Source organism: Manduca sexta, chromosome 25 (assembly GCF_014839805.1).
Source record: "Manduca sexta isolate Smith_Timp_Sample1 chromosome 25, JHU_Msex_v1.0, whole genome shotgun sequence".
In the NCBI taxonomy this organism is placed as follows: domain Eukaryota; kingdom Metazoa; phylum Arthropoda; class Insecta; order Lepidoptera; family Sphingidae; genus Manduca; species Manduca sexta.
The window spans coordinates 7,838,418-7,864,276 of record NC_051139.1 but is presented as its reverse complement, the minus strand read 5'-3'; the positions used below and the strand labels follow the sequence as shown (position 1 = coordinate 7,864,276).

Genomic DNA, 25,859 nt, shown 5'->3' with positions numbered 1-25,859 from the left:
CATCCGTAACGTGTCACTAGGGGAGTTCGGCTAGGAACGTGTATTAGGCTACCTTGAAGCTTCATTGGAAGTTTATTTTATTGTAAAAGTCACTTCGTTAGTTGCTCCCAACGTTCTTAATGTGCTAGTTACTTTGAGTTAGAATTAAAACAGTGGTCTTATTCGTTTTGTTTTATAAAATGTTTATCATTTTTTATTAATGTGTTAATATTTCTATTGAAAACTTTTCTAGTCGTTTGATGCTTTCTTTTTTCTTCTCATAAAAAATAAAGATTTGTGTTTTATAATAAGATAGTTACTATAAAAATATTTTTTGTTTAATATAGTGACAGTTATACGGATGTGTATTATATCTATATATATATAAAAGAAAGTCGTGTTAGTTACACTATTTATAACTCAAGAACGGATGAACCGATTTGGCTGAAAATTGGTGGAGAGGTAGCTTAGAACCGGGAGACGGACATAGGATTCTTTTTATATATTTATTTATATTATGTGACATAAGACATGGTATAAGAAAGCAAAATTTGGTAAGGAGATAGTATAAGACCTTGGGAAGGTTATAGGCTACTATCCTTGGAAAATATATAGCGGGACTTTTATCCCGCAAAACTCCTTCACGCGGGCAAAGCCGCGAGCAAAAGCTAGTTTAACATAAATATTGATCATACATATTTAACATAAATATTGATCATACTTATGGACATTGCATATTGTTATGTTAATCTTGGCATGAAAAATAGCCACTTGAGATATTCCGTATGCGTGTGACTTTTATTTATTGTATTCTCCCCTTTATGTAGCGTTGAAATTAGATACAGTCCACTAGTATTACCATATGCGATTTTTTTGTCTCGTTCAGTTAAGGTATATGTACACCACCATAATATTATTTAGCCAGGTCTCTCAGATACAAGAGGCTGGGTAGGTACTGCAATGTTCTACTACTGTCTATAGGCGACTTGTAGCTTTCTTTTAGGCGAATGGCTTGTTGATTATATTATTAACAAGTTTTTTTTTATAATTTTCCACCTCAAATTTTATCTAGCGGTGTGACAAGTTCAAGCCTTCACCGCACTTTCACCCACTCAACTCAGAAATAGGGGCGAAGGCATATCTCATTTCGACAGCATTGACAATCGTGACGCGCCAAGTCAAGAGGGTAATAAATAAAACAGCTCGCCGTTCCCCCGACCTAACATAAAAACGCGCCTCATCCGAAATCTGCATGTTTATGAGTAAATATTCTATAAACAAGTTGGAAGCTGCTGTCGGTGGTGGAGACAGCAATACACCGAATTGCATGCAAATAAGATAACGGCAATAAATATAAGCTGGTCTTTCGCTTTTTTACTTCACATTTTCTTTTTGCTGTAGCGTCGTTTAAGTAATTCTTTGAGTGCAATTCACAATAATAAAAATGCATATTTTGCTTGCCTCTATGCTAAATATTATGCGCCAAATATGAATTTCACGGTTTTCCCGCCTGTCACTAAATCGCTAGGGAAGGATTATTCATCGGCGGTGTCCAAACAAAACGGCTCATTGACTCGCTGATTAATTGCAAGGACAGCCGCGGTGACATTCCGATGCGGAAAATTACTAAAAAAATATTATAAACCTTAATGACCCAAATTAATGGCGGCATATTTTTTACATTGCCTTTTTGCTACAAATTGGGGCAGAGTATCAGATTGTTTTAAGATAATTAAATTACTCCGCTTCTATCTTCACAAAATGTATAAAGTAATGAAGACATAAAATGATTTTTCATCATTTTATGTTAACACGTATTTGTCATTCCGAGTAGCCCTCTGAGTGTGCCGTGTTTCACATAAGTAGGGATTTCGCAAAAAGGTTGTAATAAGGTATGCAAGCCCTCTTTCCTTTGTCGGCCACTCGTTCGCAACGTGACGGGAATCTCCGCGTGAGATTTGCTAACTCCCTACGAAGTAACCAGGAGGTGAAATGTAGACGACACAATTCGTGAAAGTGTTTACTCATTCAGACATTTCAAGCGCAAGCTTTTCGGATACCGGGCGTTGATGGCGCGCTACTTCGTCGGAATCCAAATAGACTTACAGTTGCATGTACCAAGACACAGTTCTATTCGTGAATTATGCCGAGTTAGAGCATGCTCATTTATTATACAAACCGAAATTTGTATCATAGCGTAAAGGTAAAAGCTGGGTGAACACGGGTGGGGTCGAACGGCCGCATCATTGTGCGGGCGAGCCGCGGGTGCGCGATTACAATGCCTTCACTGTGACATTTTCGCTAATGGTTCCAGGGCAGGCACAATAAAACGACAATACGACGGGAGATAAGGTGGCAAGTGAAAATTTTAGATTAATTCTACTCCTTGCTCTTGGATTCCAGAGGCGGGCCGCTGACCTAAGTCAGTTGGCGTGGTTCAGACATGTGTTTATGTCTATTCCATAGCATTTAATAGTAGTGATTATGAGATGAGTTGTATGATGATAGGCAGAGCAGATCGAACCTCCCTTTAATTGATTAAAGGTAAACGTGTGAAATCTACATATTGGTTATTACATAGGTTAGTAAACGGTCAATTAAGTTATCTGAGGGTAAGACAAAAACGTACGCGGTTGCATGAAGGATAAATAAATTAAAATGTACGTTATTTATGTTATATTGGAAATTCATAATAAATTCTTTATTGGTACTGCGTTAGTCAAGTGCTAGATACTCTGATCCATTCAAATAACTAACCATTAGAATATATCGCCCTACATATAAAAACCCGCATTAAGAATCCCAGACAACATTGCGTGTTCTGTTACGCGGTGATATTTTGATCCTGTCCGTTTTCAAAGCGGATGCCGACTCTTTGAACTAAAAGGGTTTCCTACTTCACTTTTTACATTTTCATCGATTTCCTTTGACGTGTACCTTAAACGTTTATAGATTTTTGTTATGTACATTCTTATATTAAGTCTTAACACAGACTAAGAACTGAGCTAATTTGGAGTAGTTTTGTACAAAGTAGTACGTAATAGGTGGGTGTCATGAAACGCGATTCACGCAAACGCTGTGAAAGCTTGCACTTTGTGAAATGAGAGCGAGTGCGAAACAAAGCCGCTGTGGACACAGACCGAGCACAACTGTCGTAAATGTGCGACAACATGTAAGGCACCGCATGAGGGGCTGCGATCATTAAAATTGTACTCGTTTATAGAAATATGGACGGTATTTACTTTTTGAAATGGCATTTGGCTAATTGGCATGCTAAGAAGTTGATGCGGTTGATAGATTTGAATTGTAAAGATGCTGTTTTATTTTGACATTTTTTTGTCGTTTAAATTGAAATTCCAACCGTGATAATACTTTAGATTGTACATATTTTAAATTTTATTCTCTATAGAACACTTAAAATTCAACATCTATAGAAATAACTTTGTATGTATATATCTTGCGGTTTCGTTAGAATGTGGTCATCCTTATGCTGACTTTAGCCTTTGATAGACCCTACAGCGTCCTAGATAAACATCCTACCTCAATTTACTTTATCTGATGACATAGATGTACTATAATTGTTTTGTGTGAACAATATTAAAGAAACCACCAGCATTTTTTGATGATTCGATAGATAATTTAAACTCTTCCAAAATCAATTCCTACCTACATTGTAAAATAACTTTCAAATTACACCTTAACTATTGAATTTCATAAACTTAAGAAAGACAATAGAGACATAGTATTTAGAATTGAAAAATTGTGTATTATTTTCATCATGAAATTATTTTTGAATCGAAAAACCACACAAGTGATATCCTGACGAATGTTTCATCAAATAAATCCACAAAGAAAAAGTCCTTGAGAATTTTGCCTTACTCGAAAATTTCAACAATTGTTAAGAACAATAATGGAGTTAAAACACAAAAAGTGTATGCGGCGGCGCGTTCGTAGCGGGAGGAACATCCGTTTTCTGCGACGGGCCGTGTAATTGTGAAAACCTATTCAGAAACAAAGAGAAGCATTTTATAATTAAACCTGTACAAATAAACAATTTGCCTGCAGTTTCCAAAGCGATTTTTAAGGTAACCGGTTGAAATGTGGGTTGCCTCGGCATCTCTCTAGTTGTGGCGTAGAATCATTCCTCGTGTTGTGGGGGGAATTCTTTACGAAGGCATTTTTATTGAGGTCGGTAAGGTATGTTAGGATTTCTAGTGTTGAATCATTGTTAGTGCTTAAGAATATAGATTGAATAAAAATACTTTACTGTGGTTGAGTGAAGAGTAACGTTTTTTGTAACCTCCAATTATAATAATTGATGGATCGAATCAAGGTCGCAGATAAAGCTAACATGAATAAGATACTTTTCGTTCAGTTTCTCTAGACAGGCATATCTTTTATGAGCCATACGTAGCGAATTATTGTGAGGTAAGGAGATATTAAAATTTGGGATTGCTATACACAATATACTTACCAACAAAATTGACGTGTAATACGGCCAGAACTAGAAGGCGCGCGAGGGGTCCGCCGATTTTTGCGTGCGCGCCGGCCGCCATGTTGGTTCAACGCGTAACTGCACGGTGCTGCCGTCTGCCAGTCCTCAACTGCCCGACGTCGCCTAGTTTCCTCATCCTTACACTTTCTTCAACATCGAACCTCATGGGATCTGTGGGTGGGAACGTAACATTAGTATGAGGAAATACGTTTTTAGGTAAACAAATTTTTATATTATAAATCAGACCATTTTTAGTTACGTACTGATTATTATTCTTCCAATATTATTATTGACTGATCTAATGTTGATGTCTTAAGTAATTAAAAGGCTATGAATGTATAAAGATAATTCATTTTAGCACATTGGCATAAATTTCGTAAAAAAGCGAAATAATTCATATTTTTATTCACGATTCACTTGCTCCACAGTAACAGTCGAACGTTATCTAAAATATGAGCGAATGTGGAGGCGGCTACGTGCGGTCTGTTCTAAAAGAATTTGATATCAAAGATTCGCTCCAAGCAGCATAAACAGTATGCCTAAAGCGTTACAAATTAAAGTAAGCTTTATGTTATCCACATTAGCATCAGCTCTGAGTGAAATGAAAAAATGTTTTAACGATGCCAAAAGAGAGAATCTGAAAGTATATATTACCATACATTTTGTAATATAGTGGCCACGCGCGGAGCGGCATTGAGCTTTGCTTTCTATTTTTGCAATATGTGTTTTCAGTTAAAGGAAATATGGATATTAATTCTAGTTATATGCACAGAGTATGTCTTGATATAATAAAACAAGAACGTGCAATCTAATAATAGAACGCGGTTCTAGTTTGTGAATATCTTTTAGTCTTTTCTGTTGTGAAATGCGATGTGCATTCATTCGATGTGGTTCCATTTTGGCTAATGGAAATTTTTATGTATAGAGATGCGATAAGGGTTCCTTTTCCGCGTTTTTTGATGGAACATCTACTTATTTATGTATCTATATTATCATTACAATGGAGCTGTGTTACTCGTTCATTTTGGTAGTACACTTATATTCGGAGACGGTTAAGTAATAAATATTACTATTTTGGAATTTAGCATCGAAACCATGTATTTTAGTTTTCTGTTCCAAGCTACACAAAAAGTATATTTGAGAATCCCAATTCATTTCTCTCAAAAGCAGCAAAACAATTTCAAAATTTCAAATCGTCCTCAAACTTTGGTATCCTCATTAATAATAGTTTATTCTTCACTAAAATCAAACAAGGTTAACGTTATTTTAGATAAGGAAATAATATTTCGATTATAGTTAATGTATAGAAGCATTTTTAAGTTTTTAATTTGTAAACTTAGGTACTTTTGTGACTGAATGCACTTTCTTATACTTTTAGCATTAATTCATCACGACTTGCTAAATTAAATCTAATTTCTTAACTTCACACAATGTAATGGTAACTAAAGCCAGCAAAAAAATATAGTGTATTTTGTTTAAGAACTACACGCATAGCTAATGTGTTGGTTGGCAATGACAAATTGTTCCCAAACGCAAAGCGGTATTCGCATGAAGGTGCGATAACAACGTGATCGCCATCGGAAGTTGTAATTAATGCCGGCACCGCATTATGCGTTTCCTTTCCGGCTATATGCATGCACAATTGTGGGTAGTTAGTTGGCCACAAATGTTGGCGTGTTTGCCCTTACACTATCTGTATATACAATGATACATATTACAAAACAAAGTCCCCTTTTCTGTCTGTCTGTATGTTATCGATTTTCTCGAAATGCTTTGAACAGATTTTTATGAAATTTGGTATGGAAATAGTTGAAGACCCTGGGAAGGTTATTGAATATCCCGGGAAGATATATAGTGGGACTTTTATCCCGGAAAACTTAATCATGCGGGCGTAGCTGCGAGCAAAAGCTAGTGTTGTCTAAATGCCTTGATGCTGACAAATAAAATTTATTTAAGTATATAGGCTAGATGTGTATTTGCAAATTTATGATGAAATCTGGTCGTTGTCAAGTGCATTAGGCTCAATGGTTGTACATACCTTCTTTAGTATTAATGTCCCTATTGACTGCTATATATACTACTGTATATCTTTAATGGATTTTTACTCAATTTAGTAATTTGATGATAATATTATAAACTATTTTATTTAACATCAGCTATCTTTGTCACACAAAATCAATCTGCACACTAAATCTGGCTATCCAATATCCGACTAAGTTACAAAAGAAACAAATTTGCTGAATTTTAAATTACAATAAAAGACCCGGAATAAGTACAATATATTACTAACAGACTATACGTGGCGGCGTATATACTAGATCATTGTGTGCATTCATAAGTAAAGGTTTAAAGTTATGCGCCGGGACTGGTTGAATTATTTCAATTTGCGACTGCTAGAAATAGTTTTTGTGTCGTGAACTTTTTAAGATTGTTTTCCATGACTGGCTTTTGTATGCGAATTTACGTGGTATGGTAACGTTTCGCTTTTATTTGTCCTTTTAAATAAAATGGTTTACGGGTAAGTAATGGAATATGTTGAGGTGTTTTTTCCATTTGAATGACGACATGAGTATGCCAGTGAGCTGTAAACATACCCATAAACAGTAGCCATATTAGACATAACTTTGGATTACAAAGTACTGCGTGGCACTCCACTGCGCTCCTCATTCTGAGAAATATGTAGAGTCTCATAATGCCCAGTATGCTGGCTACAATTTCCTTTAAACAGGAACACAACAGTACATGCCCACTGCTGCTTGGCTATAGAAATATACATTGGGATGTTACCAAACCAGACGGCCCCTCGCATACGGACCACTTACGACCAGTAAAAAGGATAATTCAATAGTTATTTAAAATATAACTAAAAATATCGGCCCTGTATTCTTTATTGATACAGTTGGGCACGGGTATCTACTACTAGTGAGAGGGTTTAGGTTAGGCATTTGACCATCACGTTGGTCTCGTGTAGGCTGGCATATCTATGGATTAATATATTATAGATTCATAAATTATCCCGGATTTTTAAAGTCATCCCTGTTTGATGTCTTATCTTGATTCTTAAATTAATGATTTTTTCTTCAAAAATAGTAAATATTAGTATACCACTTATTATGTACAAATACCTTTGTTACAGGCAGAAAGAAAAACACTGCAGTTAATATTTTCCTTCATATCCCTTAATACAATGAAACGTATTAACCATTTAAATATTAATTCAAAAGAAAACTCATAACAGAACCATTTCTAATACATCAACTGTAGATTAAAGTTTGCTGCTCCCCGTAGCATATTCGTTACTTCTGAAATAACAGTTTCATTTTAATTTAAATGTACACTTTTAATCGTAAACATTTACCGACAATCTACAAGATTAAAACTGAATAAAAGGGTCACCGCGCCAGCCGTCCTATATCAACCGACCACGACTCTGTATTAATGTGACTATAAATCGTTGAGTATTGTTGCAGTATTTTGTCTTATTTGATGGAAGCGTAATTACGCTGAACATAGGCGTCCCCCAAGAATCTCCACGTCGACCTGTTGGAAGCGGCCCGCATTCAGCGACTTTCTGCAACCTTAGCCAGGTCGTCCGTCCACCTTGTAGATTTAATCAACTGATTAAATATCATCATCATTATCAGCCGCAGAATGTCCACTGCTGAATATGAGCTTCCCTCAAAGATTTCCAGATTGACCTATTGGAAGTGGCCCGCATCCAGCGATCTCCTGCAACTTTTACGAGGTCATCTGTCCACTTCTTGGGTGGACGTCCAACGCTGCGCTTTCTTGAAGAAAGACAAGTTTTCTTGATTAAATATGCTGTAACTAAATATTATATAACACCCCAAGTCCCTAATTGCCAACCTTCCCTGCACGTAGTAAACCTTGTTGGCTAACGGTTGAGGCTCTGACGGCCGTCATGTGGCGGTGTAACCACGAATATGTTGTCGTGTTGGTCAGGTTTCCGGGAATCAAATCGCACTGTCCGTTTTTATCCTTGATTTTTCTTTATGTCTGTATTTTTTGTATTCTGTGTTTACTTTTAATTGTTGTGCTACTTATTTTAAAACAGCGTGTATGTTTTATAGTTTTGTAAAATTGTTATAACTGTAAGTAATCCTAAATAATTAAATAAATAAGTGCCTGAAATTCCCGTGCCATTAGCGGACAGCAGCATCTACAGTAGAAACATTTCAGCTACTGCGGTTACCAACCCGCCTGCCAAGCATAGTGACAAGGCCATATCCCCCAATGTTAATATCTTTAAGGTAAAAAAATTATAAGTGCCTTAAAAGCATTAAATTTTATCAAACACTAGGATTTGCCTGTGGATCCACACGCCTGGAATTTTTTTTCCAGAATAAAAAGTACCAGGACTCAGGAGTAAAGTAACTTCGTATTAATGACCACATATTAAAAATTGTTTTAGTATTTCCTTAAATTAGCGCGTTCAAACAAACAAACTCTTGAGTTATATATTAGTAGATATAAATACTGCCAATTTAAAGTTTAGGAACGATACTAAAATACTATAGTTTCCCTTATATCTGTTAAGTATAACGTCATTACTCTAGTTTTAAATTCTAATATAAATGGATATTAAATTTTGATCAAAATAATATGGTAAAACACACAAAGGAAACATAACAAATGAAACAAAGTGTCCAATGCGAACAGTAGTGCGAAATAAATTAAAATCATAAGCGAAATGTTGTAATTTCAGATTAATCAGGAAAATGTCAGGGATTGCACAATATACTCAAATTAATGAATGATCGAGTGAAAACATTTCGTCGAATAGGCAGTTCAGGCTCATTTGTAAGAGCGGCAATTATAAACCAAGCGTAATCAGGCCGCGGGCAGTGCGGTCGTGGTCCCTGATTCAGCACTAGATGTTAGTGATTAGTACAACAGATCGTGGCCTCTGTTTATTACATACAATAAGCGAAAGATTGTAATTTTTAGGATTCCATGCTCCAAAAGAAACCTAGGATCACTTTGTTGTCCATCTGCCTTTGTCAAGATCTTTTATCTCAGGAACGCGGTTCCATGTTGGAATGTAATAAATACTCGGATCTACGGCTTGTTTCAGCTGTGAGAAAATCACATTGGTAACTCAACGCGATTAAAGGATATGACCATTTATGTCACATATTTTGTGATTTTACAAGGGAAGCAAAAACTATAGGGTATTTATCGTTGACCTGGAATCATGAAATTTCGAAAGATGCAATGTTTTGCAACACAATGAAGGAAAAATTTTGAAACCGTATATGTATTTTTATAACAAATAACGGATTTACTATTACAAACTTATTTTTTGCTATTCGTGCAATAAATGATACTTAGATACTTTATTTACAAGGTTTTACAGAATGCGAGTGCAACTCGCACTTGTCCGGTTTTATTTCAAAAGTAATGGGTTAAGCCGTATACACATAAGCTAAATTGTTGTTGTTGGCAAAAGGTTTGTACGAATGATGCCTATAGTTTTTACGCTTGTCTATGTTTGTAATAAGTATTTCGTTTTGGAAGTCTTCACTTTAGTACTACAAGTTTAGTAATACAAGTTGTACACGTCAAAAAACAGTACTTAGGAGGACAATGTCGTGTCCGAACAGTGCATATGATCAGTTCAATTTCCACGCTGACTTCAAGCTTATGCGTATTTATTAGATACATACCCCCTTATTCATAAACGTTTTTTATCTAACGACCGAGTAAGGCTGTGATAACAAGTCTGTTTCTCAGTGCTGACGGCATGGCAGTCTTCGCAGTGCGTAGACGTAGGGCCGTTGTGATAGGCTAATATTGAAATACAACAATAATAACCAATCACAACGGCCCTATGTCTATTTCTCAGTGCCGTTGGGCACTGAGAAACAGGCTTGTTATCACAGCTTTACTCCGTCCTTAGATAAAAAACGTTTATGAATAAGGGGGTTAGAATCATCACGAATGGTAACAAGAAAATAAATAGTATTAGGAATAGGCGAATACATTCCTTAGAGCCAAAAATTCCTAAATCCAACATGTAATTTTAATAGTTTTTGCAAGTAGACGTGTGAATAGGAATTAGAGAACTTCTAGTGATTCATTCAAAGCGTAGAAACTCTTGAATATTGAATGACATTTTGAACTCTTTCTATACCCAGACCGGACAAAACAAACGAAAAACCTTTACATACCTTTATGGCCTAGGAGTATTTGCATGTCATTCGTCAGAGGCATCCTGTAATTAATGCGGACACGGACAGCATCGGGGGCCTAATGAATGGCGGGTGTAACGTGTCGCGCAAAAACTTGCTCGTCATACGACACGCAACATCGCCCGCGGTTTCACTGACAGCGTGTTCACTACTGTACAAATATATTTAAATTTCAGATCGCCTTTTGGTCTATTGACAATCAGCTGAAATTCTGGTGAAGTGGTATGACTATTGATTTATAAGTTCATTACATATTGCGCATTTACATATTGGGCGCCGGGAGGGGGTGCAAGTAGGTGCACATGCACACACTTGCCCAAAAATAAATCACAAAACACATAAGTCACTAAATACATCTGCAACTATGGGTACTATCGACCACAGAGGTTTATTATAATAAAGCATTTTCAAAAATCCGAACGATTTGAATTTGGAAAAAAAATCTTAATGATATTAGTTGTATAGTGCGTAGGTGAAGATGCACCTCCCTACAACTAAACTCGGCGGCGCCCATGTATTGCATATAATATATGTATAATATCTTTGGTAATGTGCAAACACATCAGAAGTTTACTTGCGACGGTTTAAGGAATGCCTTTAGTAAGACGGGCGTTAGTGAATGGTCGTTCACTAGTTCATAGGTTTCATGGAGACGACTCATTTCCTGCGATGTCTATACAAAACTTAGTTTTTGTGACATTCGTTTAATGTTCCGTATCACTCAAGTCTCAGTCAAAACTGTCAAGTTTGTTAGATGCTGAATGTCCTTTTAAATATGAACCACTGTCAATCTCTATGGGCTTTACAATAGTGTCTATATGTGAGATAGTCTCTAGTGTATCATCGGTAAAATGTTTGGCTCTAACGTCATTTAAATGACTCCAATGTAAAACCAGTGTAGAGCACATCCGTATTGATGGATTTGGGAGAAGTTGATATATAGTTTTGTTAGTGTTTGACGTGAACTTTGTATAGGGAATCTTTAAAGCTAATAAAAAAAATATTTCAAATATGTAATGTTTATTAATATAATAATGTTTATTAATATAAACATTACATATTTGAAATATATTTTTTTCACTTTATGTGTTAATACACATAAAGAGAAAAAGTCTAAGAGTTAGTGCAGATCAAGTGGAAAACTGCTAGAGCATGACCATGAATATTTTAAAATTTATCAGAAAAAATCATCGTAATTATTATGTAAAGTATATTACTAAGTATGTATATTACTAGGAGGCCAAGGTTTATTACCTTATTATGTGTTGTGTTTTTTTTTAATAATATGTTTGCGTAATGCTGAAATGAGGTTTAGTGATTTGCGCGAGTTGTTTGACCCGTAGCTTATTAGAATTAAATTCATTGAGTCATATGACATATTTATATTACAATTCCAAATCCGTAAACTGATATTAGTAGAATAATAGTTTTATATATAATAATTACAACCACCATACATTTCTGTAACAGCTATGGCAACAAAAATAATAATCTTTCACGTGAAAACAAATGTTGGCCATACGCCATATTCAATGTACTCCTGAAATTGGCAGTTTTTCTCTGCCAGATTTTTATTCTACGTGCATTACTTTACCATCTGGGAAACATAGTTATTTATTAAACGCCACCGGTATTTTTAATGTTTCTGATATCGTCCTACAGGTTTTTTTAACTAGACTAAATAAAATACTTAATTACTAAGAAGTTGATACTATTTTCTGTGCAGTTGGTGACTGTTGTTGATTGTAATCAACCGTCTCTGATAGATGTTCTAACTAAAAGGATATTAAAGAGGTTTCGTGTGCGTATCTGACACGCAAATTTTTATGTTTGTGGCATCATTATGAGTAATTTATATAGTCATGCGAGCACCTATAGAAGTTTCATTAATAAACGTCCTCAATAAACACATATTTATTTATGAAAAACGCTAACCGCTCATGGTTTAGTCCATATCTAGCCGGTAGCTATAAGCCGCGTACGAAATTCTAGATGTTAAAATGATAGCCGCATATTGCCCGGTTATTGATTTTAGCCGGACTGTGACGGAGGCGGTAAAATATTTATGGAATAATTAATTTTAACATATCAAGTTTTTTTTTTTATATTAATTATTTTCCCATGTGATTACACTGTCATTTATGCGTAAATTCATTTAAAGATAGATTACTGTGGAGGACTTGTTTGATAGAGTTTTGATGACTTTTCCATACTATGATAAGGGGTGAGCCATTTCCTAATATACACATAGAATTAAAAGTCTTATACCAATAATATATAACTCATCGGTCAATAAGTCCCGAGCCTAATATATAAATTGCGCTGTTACGGATAAATACTACCGACTTTCAAAAATTACTGACCTCTATGTAACACATGTCAAAATTTCATAAACTTTTAACAATTTGTAAAAAAGTTACAGTGATTTTAGTGATGTTACTTTGAGTATGTCTAAAACAATGGAAGAAAAAGAATTTCGAGTGTTGTTTAAACATCGTTTTCAATGGAAAAAAATACCGTTGAAACAAAAGTTTGGCTCGATAAATGTTATGAGAACCCTGCTCCATCAAAAGCAACAGTTAAACGTTGGTTTGCTGAATTTAAACGTGGGCATACAGACACCAAAGATGTTGAACGCTCAGGACGTCCAAATGAGGTTGTGATTCCAAATAACATAAAAAGTATACAAAATCGTTTTCGAAGATCGTAAAGTGATGTTACAGGAGATAGCTGACATTCTAAAGATATCAAAAGGCAATGCATTTGTCATTTTGCAAGAACATTTGTCTATGAGAAAGCTCTGTTCAAAGTGAGTACCGCGTTTGCTCACCGTTGACCAAAAGCATCAACGTGTTGAAGCCTTAGAGTGCCGTTTGGAGCTTTTAAGGCGAAATAAAACGGATTTTTTCTTGCAATATGTGATAACGGACGAAACCTGGATCCACCACTACATTCCAGAGTCAAAACAGCAGTCAATTGAATGGACGGCAATCGATGAAAGGCGTCCAAAGCGACCAGAAACACAAATGTCAGCTGGCAAGGTTATGGCTTCCGTGTTTTGGCATGCGCAAGTTATAATATTCATTGATTATCTTCTAGAAGGGAGAAAGGATCAATAGCGAATATTATATGGCATAACTGGTGCGTCTGAAGCATAAAATCGCGAAAAAACGGCCTCAAATGCAAAAGTCAAAAGTGCTTTTCCATCAAGACAATGTCGGGTCACACAGCGGTCGCCATAATGGCAAAACTGCATGAATTAAAGTTTGAGTTGAGGTCTCACCCACCATATTCTCTAGTTTTGGCTCCCAGCTTCTATTACCTGTTTGCTAAACTGAAAAAAATGCTTTCCGGAAAAAAAATTGGCCCAAAAATTTGAAAGATGGGCTGGATTGATTGTATCACTTTTGAAGGAGACTATCTTGATGAATAAAAACGAATTATGTCAAAAAAAAATTTTTTTTCTTACCTAGGCTCGGGACTTATTGACCGATGTAATAGTTTCTAATCTTAACTTTTCGGTCAGATTCGGAGTATTTAGTGATTTTAGTAAAAAATTTCTGTGTCACAATCGAGACTAAAAAAATTATCTTTTTTTGATACGTGCATGACAAAGTGACCCCACTGCACCCGATGGTACGTGGAGTGGGGAACAATAGAAAGTCGACTAACGAGAGATGATTACCCCTCGACAGTCGACACAATTATGCCGGCCTGTTGGAACAAGATATACATAGGCTGATCCGAGATCGCGACACACTTACGTGGGACACTATGGCGGGTTTTAACATTCTGTGTGTCGCTATCCGGGCGGATATAAAATATACTTATCCTACCACCAGCAAATGACCATCAAATGAGCTCGTATCTTAGCTCTTCGTACTCAGATGTTAGAATTTATGTTTAAAAATATATAATACACCCACTACAGTGTACAAAACAGTTCTTGCACAGAAAACATTGCTGTGAACACTCGTCCAAAAATCAACTCTATTGGTACCTCTAGTTGGTTTTGCACATCAGAAACTAACCAAATGTTTATTTACTCGAAAAAATCTACTAAACTTTTGAGTTGATTTTGATTGAAGTTTTTGTGGTAAGTAGAACAATTTTCGGAGACGTAATTCGTCTACTTTTATCCCGTATACATATTTCTATGCAGTCGAGGCCAAAATAAGTGCTGTTTAAATTGTTAGGTTAATGATTATTGTAATAATTAATTAGAGTTATTATAATTACTTTTAAAAAGAATATGGGGACATGCTTTTAATATGTTGACACGAACAAAAGCCTTATTAATTTACAATCACAAGAATGTATAATATGTTGTTTCAAAGATAATAACAAAGTTTTCACATAAGCGTCGAAAGATGCTTTATGTTCACTTTGAATGTCTAACTTTATTCATAATGAGAAATACGTAGGGATTTTTCCGTGTAGGAGCTAAATGAAAATAAAACCTGACATTATGTGATGAACTTAAGATAATGCATTATTATTTTATAACAAATAAATAATATAATTTCTTGAAGGAATTAATATGAGCTCAAGGAATCGTAGATGCATCATAGTTGCGTCTCTATATTCTTTCGGAGCTAAAGTTCTGAGCTTAAGGTACCTTAAGTTTTATATTATAATATCCTGATATTTAGAAAATAGGAACAGTATTTCTCAAGCCTTACTTTGACAGAAATTAAACTGCGATCACAGCACAAGAAAAATATTATATAAAATGAGCTGACTAGAATATGATAAATTGTTAGTTAATAAATTAAAAACTCGTATTCATCTCGTGTAAAAGCGAGACTGGTCGGTGGCTATGTGATAAATCTAGGTCTCTGTGGGGCCCGTAATTTTTATTACACCAACATCGCCTATTAAACCGGTGACGTGCGTGAAAAATGTTCTACGTGCCTGAATACAGTCGTGATATACCGGGGCTATGCGCGTATTATTCACCGATGTAAAGCTATTTTTAGTTCATTCTTTCATGGATTTTGCTGTTGCCAGGCCCGCGGTCGCTGCACGTTTATTATGCACAATTTACAGCTCAATATAAATCAGGGAATAAGTATTCCCGCTTATAATTTATGGCACACTTGTACCCCGTTGTTGGGTAATGGACGCGCCCACAGATATCAGCGGTGTAGCAGTCTTTAAATTACTCACTGTTCAGGAAGCCAGACCTCACTCGCGACTACAAATCCATTTAAACTGTGTTTCTCACACTATTTAGATAAGGGCCTGCTGATAAAAATTAGCTTTACCGCCGTTTAAGGGTTAATTAATTTTTATTACTTCCTAGAGTTGTGTTCTAGTTTTTACCGCGGTTAAAATTATGTATATTGTGAGCTTATTTTTGCGTGTTTTATAGGCTTGGATGTCATATTGTGAGGTAATTTTGATGAACGTTAAGCGTCACTGTTTGGGCTATGTCTGACACATACATATAATGCTCGAATTTTTCACGGAATATAGCATTTATCTTTGGCAAATGAAACTGTTTGAGGTGAGTTAAATATGAAATCATCTGTGGTATACGAAGTCGTAAGTCATCTAGATAAGACAGCTTCAAGTCGTCACCATTAAAACTTTCTAGTAGAGAAAAACATTTCTTGTAGTTCTTAAGTCATACTTGCACGGTATTTGAAATCGTTTACTAGTTAAACGTTAAATATCGCATTTTAGGAATTTAACTACTTTAACTTGATTTTCATTTGTGTTTAACCCTATAGTATCAAATGGTTTTGCTAATTTTAGGCTCCGCGTAGACGCTGTTAACTTCTTGCCATGAAACACGACTCTACTATGAAACATAAGCCAGCTGAATAGATAGAGAATATGGTTGAGTGAATAGCAAATTATTACAGTACAATACTAACTATACCAATGTAAACAGATTTGGTAGACTAAAGTGGAATATAGTAGTACACTTGTTAACTGTACTGTTTACCCGTTTCCAATGAGCTAAACAGTTGATAAAGTTACTGAAGCAACTGTCAGTTTCGCAGTGGGGTTAATGAATTCCATCTGTGTATTCACACTTGATACTGAGTCATAACTCACAAGATTTTGGTATGGGATTCAGCAAAGGTGATAATTACGCATTTTACTATGTAAAACTACGTTATTTTTACGAACTGTGAACCTATTGCGAAATTCCCACGAACCCAAGATTAAGAAACAGTCTAAATAGGTGATAAAAATAAATGTTAGTGTATACAATTCTGAGACCTCCACCCATTCAGTAGCGAATGGTTCTAAATTAAAGCAGACGAGTTTTAATTAAACATGCTAATCTCTAGAACTATTTGCACTGATTTTAAAAATTCTTTACTACTAGGAATCTAGATTGTCCCTATAGGTCATGAGCAAACTTTTGTGCGAAAAACGAACTATACAGCAGGTAAAGCCACCGGAAAATAATTGATAAAAATATTTTTCTGTCTTAAATTTTGAGATCATATCCATACGGAAGCTAATAACGGTATGATTAAGGAATGCTTAAATATTAATTCGGCATAAATTAAACTATACAAACGGAATATTCACATATTAAAACCACAGAGTTCAACTTGAAAATGATCAAAATTATAAAGACCGATGATATAAATAATTTATTTACCTACGACATATTGTATTATATAAATTACTTAGATAATAAAAAAAAATCTGTGAAAAATTATATTTATTTATAACATTGTTTTTATTAATGAATAAGGTTGGGATATATTAGATCACGTAACCTATAAGTACTATTTCAATATTTAAAAAGTAAAATTTGTGTAAAAAATATTAATCAAAATGATACAAATACCCTTACAGCCTATTGCAGAGTTCCCCATTCATACAATATTATATTCTTTATACAAAATAGATAAAATTTTTGCATGCGGTGTTGAAAATAACATTACGTTATGGTGCGTGATATTCTAGAAAGTCGGACTTTCTGTTTTGACTTTTTTTCTGTTTCGCAAAGAGCCGGGTCTATGTCAATAAACATGCCTGAAAGGCCGACTTAAAGACCAACATTCAAAGAGACCGCTGCAGTGCTAAAAGACAATGTAGAGTCAAACATTCCTTTAAATGAGGTTTAGTTTTTTTCCAGATAGTCACTTTTAATAAAAAGGAATTGAAATAAAGTCCATTTTTGTTAAGTTAAAATACTGGGATACATTTCCGATAGGTATTATTGATTAGTTTATAAAATAAAATTTAGTTTAAATGCAGATCATACTATTTATTATGGGAAGGCCTGTATTTATGGCGATTAGATAGTTAAATATGCAGATTTTTTTTCAAAATACATAAACTTATATTATAGCTATACATTGCGGTTTTGGAAACCAAAATCGTACATTTTTCCGTAAATAAAAAATAAATCCAAAAACCATATTCCTTTTGTTACCATTCCTAAGCTGCAAACATTAGCCTTTTTAAATTCATACAGGAAATATTTTTAATTATAGAATTATATGATATTCATACCCTGTAGCATTAAGTTCACTTGTGTTCCCTACAGATAACAATTTTAAGTGTTTTTTAAGACTTCCTTTGAATGTTTCATTTTATTATGCCTTTTTTTAATATTAAGTATCTTTATTATTTAAATTAATTTGTTGGTCAGTTAGTTAGCTTTAGTATTTGATAAGATTATTTTTTTTTACAAAAATCACCAGATAATTCCAAAAGCGTTAATGTCTATGTCCTTATAAAAAATTACAAGTGCTTGCAGCATAAAATTTGTCATTTTTAAAGCACAAGACTTTTTTGTCTACGTACTCGATATGTTAATAGATCGATTAAGACATTATTTTAATTATGACGATCTTATTATAAAGTTAATAAAACTGAAATTTCTTCAACGACAATATAATATCTAAGCCCTGTGACAGAATAATCCTTACTAATAAGTTATTTTTGGGCAAAGTCTATTAGTTCCCTTCTAATTAAGTAGTAGACAAATCTAATAAATATTATAACATCTCAAATGAAACATTTAATTTTATTCATTTTCTCTTGTATAGGGTATGTCGTAGTTACTTCACGCTATCCATACTGACGTTGGTTGCCTTTCTGATAGTCAACATAACGACTGCGAGTATAAATGACTGCAGTTAGGCAATTTATAACTGTTGTAAATCATAGATTATTTTACAAATAACTAACCAGTAAATGTAAGGTGATTTTTTATGTATCATAAAAATCTGAAGATATTGAAATGATATTTTAAACCTGTAAAGCAAATAAAATATTTTAACAAATATTTTTAATGAAAAAATCTTTGTGTTTATAATTATAATATTGATCAAACACACCTAGGCAGCTTCAAAGTTCAATATCGACCAATTTACTACCTATATTTCATCATAATCATACAAAAATAAATGTTTTCATGAAACGACTGCATTCGCTAACCGGGCCAGACTGGCTTCAAATATTTTAAGTGGCAAAAAACCTTAGGTTTGGTTTCGTTGTCGGGACTGGCATTTTTAACTGGCTCCTATTTTTGGACTTCAATATTATTTAAAGTCGGTAGGCATAGCTGTCGTTTCCATTAGAATTGTTATTCACATCGCATGCATACAAAATATTATTTATCGTAATATATATTTACAAATATATTACTTTGCTGCTCTATTACTCACGCCACTTATAAGAACCCTAGAACCCCTTTGTATTATTAAAACTCATTACCTAGGACGAATTTTTGAAAGACTCATAAACAAGAAGCGACTTTGTCAAAATTATGTTATACGAAAAAACAAATTTTCATCCAGGTAAAGAAAAAAGATTTAAAAAACATACAGCACTTTTTTATCAAAGCTCTTAAAAAATTCCGTACACAGAAATTCATACAGAAAATGAATAGAATATTAAATTATGTTGGTCCGCATTTTGTAAAACTGATGAAGCTTCTTGTTAAGCTTTCAAGAAGCTTTTAAGTTAATGAACATCTTATTAAAAAAAATTATTGACTCTTTATTCCGGGTGTTAGACAAATTAATATTGTGATAAAATATACATAAAAATATTTTCACGTGCTACTGTGAGGTTTTCATTTCAGTAATGAATGTGTTTTTAAAAATTGATATTGATGTGTGGGTTTTTTTTCTAAACAAATTTGCGTTGTGTGATCTTTGACTTTTAATAACAGTTCTTGAAATAGTAACAGGTAATTGTAAAGTCAATACCGGCGTAGCGATGTAATTTTTTTTATATGTGGTATTGTTTTAACTTTGAGGACTTTTATTTTTTGTTTTGTACACAGAACTCAACATATTAATTTCAGTACGAGTTGGGTTTTTAGATGGCCTTTTGGGAGTAGTATATAATATAATGACTAATGAGACGTTTATTTTCCTTTAACAGTAAGTACTTATTTTTTTTGACGTTACAATAATATTCTTAGACTGCATCGGTGGCGTAGTTGTATTATGGTACGATAGAAGTGTTGAAGTTTCGGGTTCAGTCCCCGGGTCGGGTAAAATGATATTGGGTTCTTTTACTCAGTATCAGCCTGAAGTCGGGAATTTGAGTCCGATGTGGCGATAAATTGGCCCACTGTCACATCATGGGACGGAATACACACGGCGGACAGTGGTACACTAGTTGTGCCTCTGCTTACCCTTTCAGGAATAAAAAGAGTGCGACGGTGTGTGTGTGTGTGTTATTATTATAATTACTTGTTGCATCTACGCTAAACCTACTATTATTTATAAAATTTTATATGAAAAAAATTGGTAATTATTGAATTGGAAAATAATGTTATTTATATGAATTTAATTTAATGTCATTTTATATAAATTCGTAAATTAATTAATATACTATTAAAAATAATTTTAAATGAGTCATGACTGTCCATAGATTGATAAATTAATTTGCGATTAGAAATGACGAAGGTGGTAACAAAACAAAAAAAAGTAAAAGTTTACTTTCTAACTGATTCTATGTATTTTTTTAGTATAGTAAAATAAATTCCATCTTATGTAATATAAAACATTTTTAGAAGTTATTATGTTTATTTTTTGGAAACCATTAAAATTCGCATAATTTGTTACGCAATTTTTTTTGTTTATAATAAAATCCGCTTCCTCGCAATGGTTTGTGGTGGTCGAATGTGTGTAGTGTCAAGTTATAAATATCTTTTGAAAAATACTGGAAAGTCGGATCAGTCACAGAAAGAGGTTCACAAAAACTTTTTACAAAAAAGTCTGTATGGAAATTTCAGCCTGTATGTATTTTCGTCTGCAGTTAGCTATGCGACGTCATTCGTGATTTTTTTAGGAGCCACTTGCATCTTTTAGTGGAATATATTTACAAAGGGTTTAAAATATATAGGGATTATTTGGAGAACGCGGGTAATATCGGACTGTCAGAATACCCGCAAACATAAAAGGAAGAGTGATCGCACTGAAACTATGATAGCACCTCAATTACGACATAAAGAAGAAATCAAAAGTACTCTAAAACAACTAGAATTCTTTATGAAGGGTATGAATGCAATCAGATGTTAAAGTGGTGCAATGTGGAAGTCCATAGTATTCCTATCCTTGGGGATTTGGGATACTATGGATGAGGGACTTGCATACTCACGTTTTCCATATACACAGATAACTGCTATCAATAATATAATAGTTCTCTGTTTATATATACCAGCTCCATACAAATGTTTATTTCACATACACTTAACTGGATCCCACAAACCAATATCCATTGATAATCATCAGTTTAATTAATAGTTTACAGTCATTATTTCATCAGACTTCAAGTTTATCCGGTGAAGTTATATGAAATTGGGCGAAGTCAAACACAAAAGTTTGTCGTACATTCGCGTCGCGTCTGAAGCAACAAATAATTCCGGGAACTAAACTCGTGGAGAGCGCGAAGTTGAAAGTTGCGGAATATGGGGAGCGCGGGCCGCGCGGATCACCACGGCCGTGGCACAGCTCGGGTCGCACTGGCTTGTGCCCGCGCGACACACGCCGCGACCGAGCGACTTGAGAGCGATATTACTGCGATTCATGCGCGGATCACTGGGTAGGAGGAGTCTTCCGTACAAAACCACGCCTACCAAGAAGCTACACATTTCTTTTTCAATATGTGTAATTCAATTTCGCTTATGTCTTCGCTGGGAAAGTTGATGCCCCGTTGTCGTTGAACACGATGTTTTTATGTAAACTGTAATGTAGTTCGCGAACCGAGTTGGCCCGTGATGCTACGCTCCATGTGATTTTCTCTTTTCTTTTTTGTTGCCAATTTCACGTGCTGTTGCTTGTTCATATCTACTGGAATAATAAACTATACGGAAACTTTGAATGACAAATGAGCACCGCACTCACGTGGTGGCTATCTTATATTTCATTTTATTTCTACTATAAGATATTATTCTAATTACCCAACTATATCTAAACTCTAGTTATACTAAGAACAATAACCAACAACAAATTTAGAGCAAGTTATTAGTTGAATCACTTTTAATCCATATTAAGGCATACGTACGTACATACATCGCAGAGGATTATATCAATGCAGAAACTATAGTTCCAAGCCCCTACACGTTTTAGACCGTAAAGGAATTCACTAAATTATAACAGTAAATTAAGCGCTAGTTTCATTTGCGTTACAAAGTGAATTATGTGTTAATGTCTTAGTTCTGTCACCACCTAAGTTACTACGGTTCAAAATTAATACAGTGCCATAAGCCAGCGCTAATACTCTGCGTTCTCGCACTCCTATTTACTGTATCAAATTTTAACAAAATATGCAAATCAAAAGGGATCTTAACTTTGAAGCAATAAAGCCCAATTCTCATTGCAAATGCGAGAGGTAGATTGGGTTCAAGGTACACGCGTAATAATTATTAAGTGTTACACCTATTTGTTTGGTGTCTTATGTAACTGGAACCTAATGACGACTGACATCTATGAATTAGATTGCTCCTAGCTATTTGTATGCGTTGATGATCATAGACATATTGTTTCTCGCTATTACTAAACGTTTTCATTGATGACCAAATTTGCATGATATTCAATTGATTAGGCTGTTCTTTACTTAGAGTGAACGTTTTTTTTATTTATTTTTTATTACCGGAGTTACAATAAACCCCAGACTCCCCTCCCTTGCAATCCTGAATACTTTTTTAAGAGTAACCGTCTTATCTATAATACCTCTAATATTGCAGATGTTAAAATCTGCAGCTAAGTCATCATTCATCATCAGGCGACGCACTTCTAGTCCTTTTGGTATAAGTAAAAAAATTGCAAAAGTATGCAGCAAAGGTAATGTTATGAAAAAAATTATACAAATTTTATTTTCAGTCGTATTTTACTAATACACATAAAGCTGGAATAATATATCGATAACTATAAACTTTATATCCAAGCTACTGAAAGTCGAGACTATTAATCTTTTTTTTTACACGGGAATGCCAAAGTAAATTAAAATTACATGAAAATTTACCTTATTTATGTCTAGCAATGTCAACACTAACCGTTCCCGTAAGTTTATTGATTACGTACCTGATATTACGAAACATGGTTATTAATACATTCTGATACTACCTCTCTTAATACTTAATAATTCCACTGACATTGATTTACTTCAGACCAAAGACTAGTGTTTGCAAACTGCTTGTTGGACGCAAAAAAGCGGTAGTTCATACGAGGCCTATGAATTTGTAAAGAATAAAAATAGAAAAATCGTTTTTGTTGTTTATACACAGCTGTAGCAAAAAGAAACTAAAGGTGAGGATTTTTTTATAAATAAAGCTTCACCCCTCTCTAAGGAAGTTGTTAAAGCAAGAGTTTCGCAATACAAACCATTGAAACATTTTCAACATTATAGTAAAAATCTAAAAAAGAACACAATCGATTTCAAAATACTTATGATTTCATGTATTTATGTTTGACAAACACCTGTATGCAAAGAAATAATACATAAAAAAGAAAATGAATTTTCCATCAAAGTAGCTAGTTTTAAAATGACGGTAGCGCTTGAAAGCTTTACAAAAAATGCAACAACACTTTAACGGTTCAAGTTTTTCATACAGCCGTAAGAGGGTAAGTCCACTGTAATCCTGGCAAGTTTGCAGCTAGATCGGCTAAGTTAAAGAAAGCAAAAGGAGGCCGATAGCCTGGCTCCCCGGGGCCTCGTTTGGACGAAAGCGATTTTCGCGGCTCGTTCTTATGATTAAGTCAATTCTTGGGGGATTCGGAATCGAGACTGCGACTGCTACCTTCAACTATTCTGATATTTACAAATAAATTCTTTGAACTGCTCAATTTAAATGCAAAAGATTTAATATTTGAATAGTTTTTGCTGAAGTGTACGTTTGGGATATAATAATCGTATTGTTTTACTTGTAGAGAAATCTGTAATTTACATAATATTTATTTACAAACTGTATTCTCTATTGTTTAGAAATATTTATAATGCCTTTAGAATAAATATTCTTATTTTTTTTTATGCAAATAAACTGTAGACTAGATACGTGCCAATATTTGGAATAAGAATTGTCAAAAATTAAACTAAGTAACCATAGTTCAAATATATAACCTAATTAATTAATCAACGTCACAAATGAAACGAAATGAATAAATATTTTAAAAGAAAGACAAATAAATTGAATGTTTCATGCGAGCCTAATGAAATGAATATAAATAAACGTTATTATTGAGAGAACAAGGAAATACGGTAAAGGGGAGAGCATTTCAATGGAACGGAAAGTTGTTGTATTAGGCAAATGTTCTTTATTTAGCTATAGAGAGGAAACTTCACTCGGGATCCTCAATATGTTAAATGTTTTATGTTTGTTATTATTGTCATTGGGTTTGAAAGTTTAAAGAAAGCAATTTTAAATATTATAGAATTAGGTTTAGAAGTTATTCAATTATTATTATTTTTTATTGGAACTAAATGACGAATCAAGTAATGCTGCTCGCTTGATGGTAAGCGATATGACCGACCATATACAGTAGCAACACCATACAGAGCTTTGAATTAAAAGTATAGCGTGGCATTTAATTGAGCTCATTCATGAAGAGACATAAAGAGATATATTAGACTAATAATTAAATATAAGGAAACCTTGCAAATATTAAATCTTGCTTAGTAATTTGGAAAATTACAAATCATAAGATAAGCGTGTTCAGAAATCGTGAAAACATTATCTTATGCTTAACTAATCCTTTTTATTATTATTTCCTTGAAGTTCGATGTACTATTGCTGAACTTTTGTGTTCCATTCGATACGAATACGATAGTTTAATTAAAAACAGACCCGTTGATATGGTACGGTGCAAATAAATATCTGGTTACGACATAGGGCACAATTTCACTTGAACGAACATGGATCACAAAAACGATTATAATGAAAAAAGTACACACACTCACGCATTTTTCTTGAAGGTGTAGACAGAGACGTAACTAGAAGAGCCACTATTCTCGTGTGTATACCATCTCATGAGATAGAGGGTGAGCCTATCGCCATGTCAGGTATAAATTCCCAACTGCGACATGATATGAAGCCGAAAAAAGCAATATCTCTTTTCCTGACTTGGGATTCGAGCTGGAGACCTCAGAGCGGCAATCGGTGAACAACAACACCGAGGCAGTAAATTTAAAAAAAAATGGTGTCTCACATATGTCACATCTATAATTTTACTTCTTACGAATATAATAAAAATAAATGATAAAAGCGGCGATAGCCTAGTTGGGTGTGGAACGGACTGCCGAAACGAAATTCTGCAGGTTCAAATCCCACGGGCACACAACTCTGAAAATTTGATTTGGATGAAATTTCGCACTCGGGTGGACCATGGTCTAACGTGCATACTCTAGACTAATGCATATGCAACGTTTTTCCAGTAATTTTCTTCCATGCAAAAAATGGAATTATTTAATCTAATCTTTAAATGGCGTTCGTGTTTTGCAGATGTGGCTATGTATCTCTTCAATGTTTTTAGATGATGTTTTAAGTTCTTGTAACAGGAAAGGCTTTCATCTGGGAAAAGTCGCGAGCAACACCTAGGATAATATAAAAATCACACTTTTAGGGATTAAAAGTAGGATTTATCTTAAGTCCGAAAAAGTCCTAAAATTCATAAAAGAAAAGTCTATCTGTATTCAAAATTTCATCCAATTCCATCCAAGAGTTCCTTTGTTTATTTTTA

At 34.3% G+C, this 25,859-nt stretch overlaps 1 protein-coding gene across 1 annotated transcript in view; it reads right to left on the bottom strand.

Moving 5' to 3' along the window:
- The window catches only part of LOC115446776 (lachesin), a 68,124-nt gene extending 46,476 nt beyond the window's left edge, over positions 1 to 21,648 (bottom strand). The window contains exons 1-2 of the mRNA XM_030173558.2: positions 21,283 to 21,648; positions 4,454 to 4,645 (exon numbers count right to left, since the gene is read on the bottom strand). Coding sequence (XP_030029418.1) covers positions 4,454 to 4,535 — 82 coding nt within the window. The 5' untranslated portion in view covers positions 4,536 to 4,645; positions 21,283 to 21,648. The remainder of the gene's footprint in view (positions 1 to 4,453; positions 4,646 to 21,282) is intronic.
- Between the last annotated feature and the right edge of the window lie 4,211 nt (positions 21,649 to 25,859).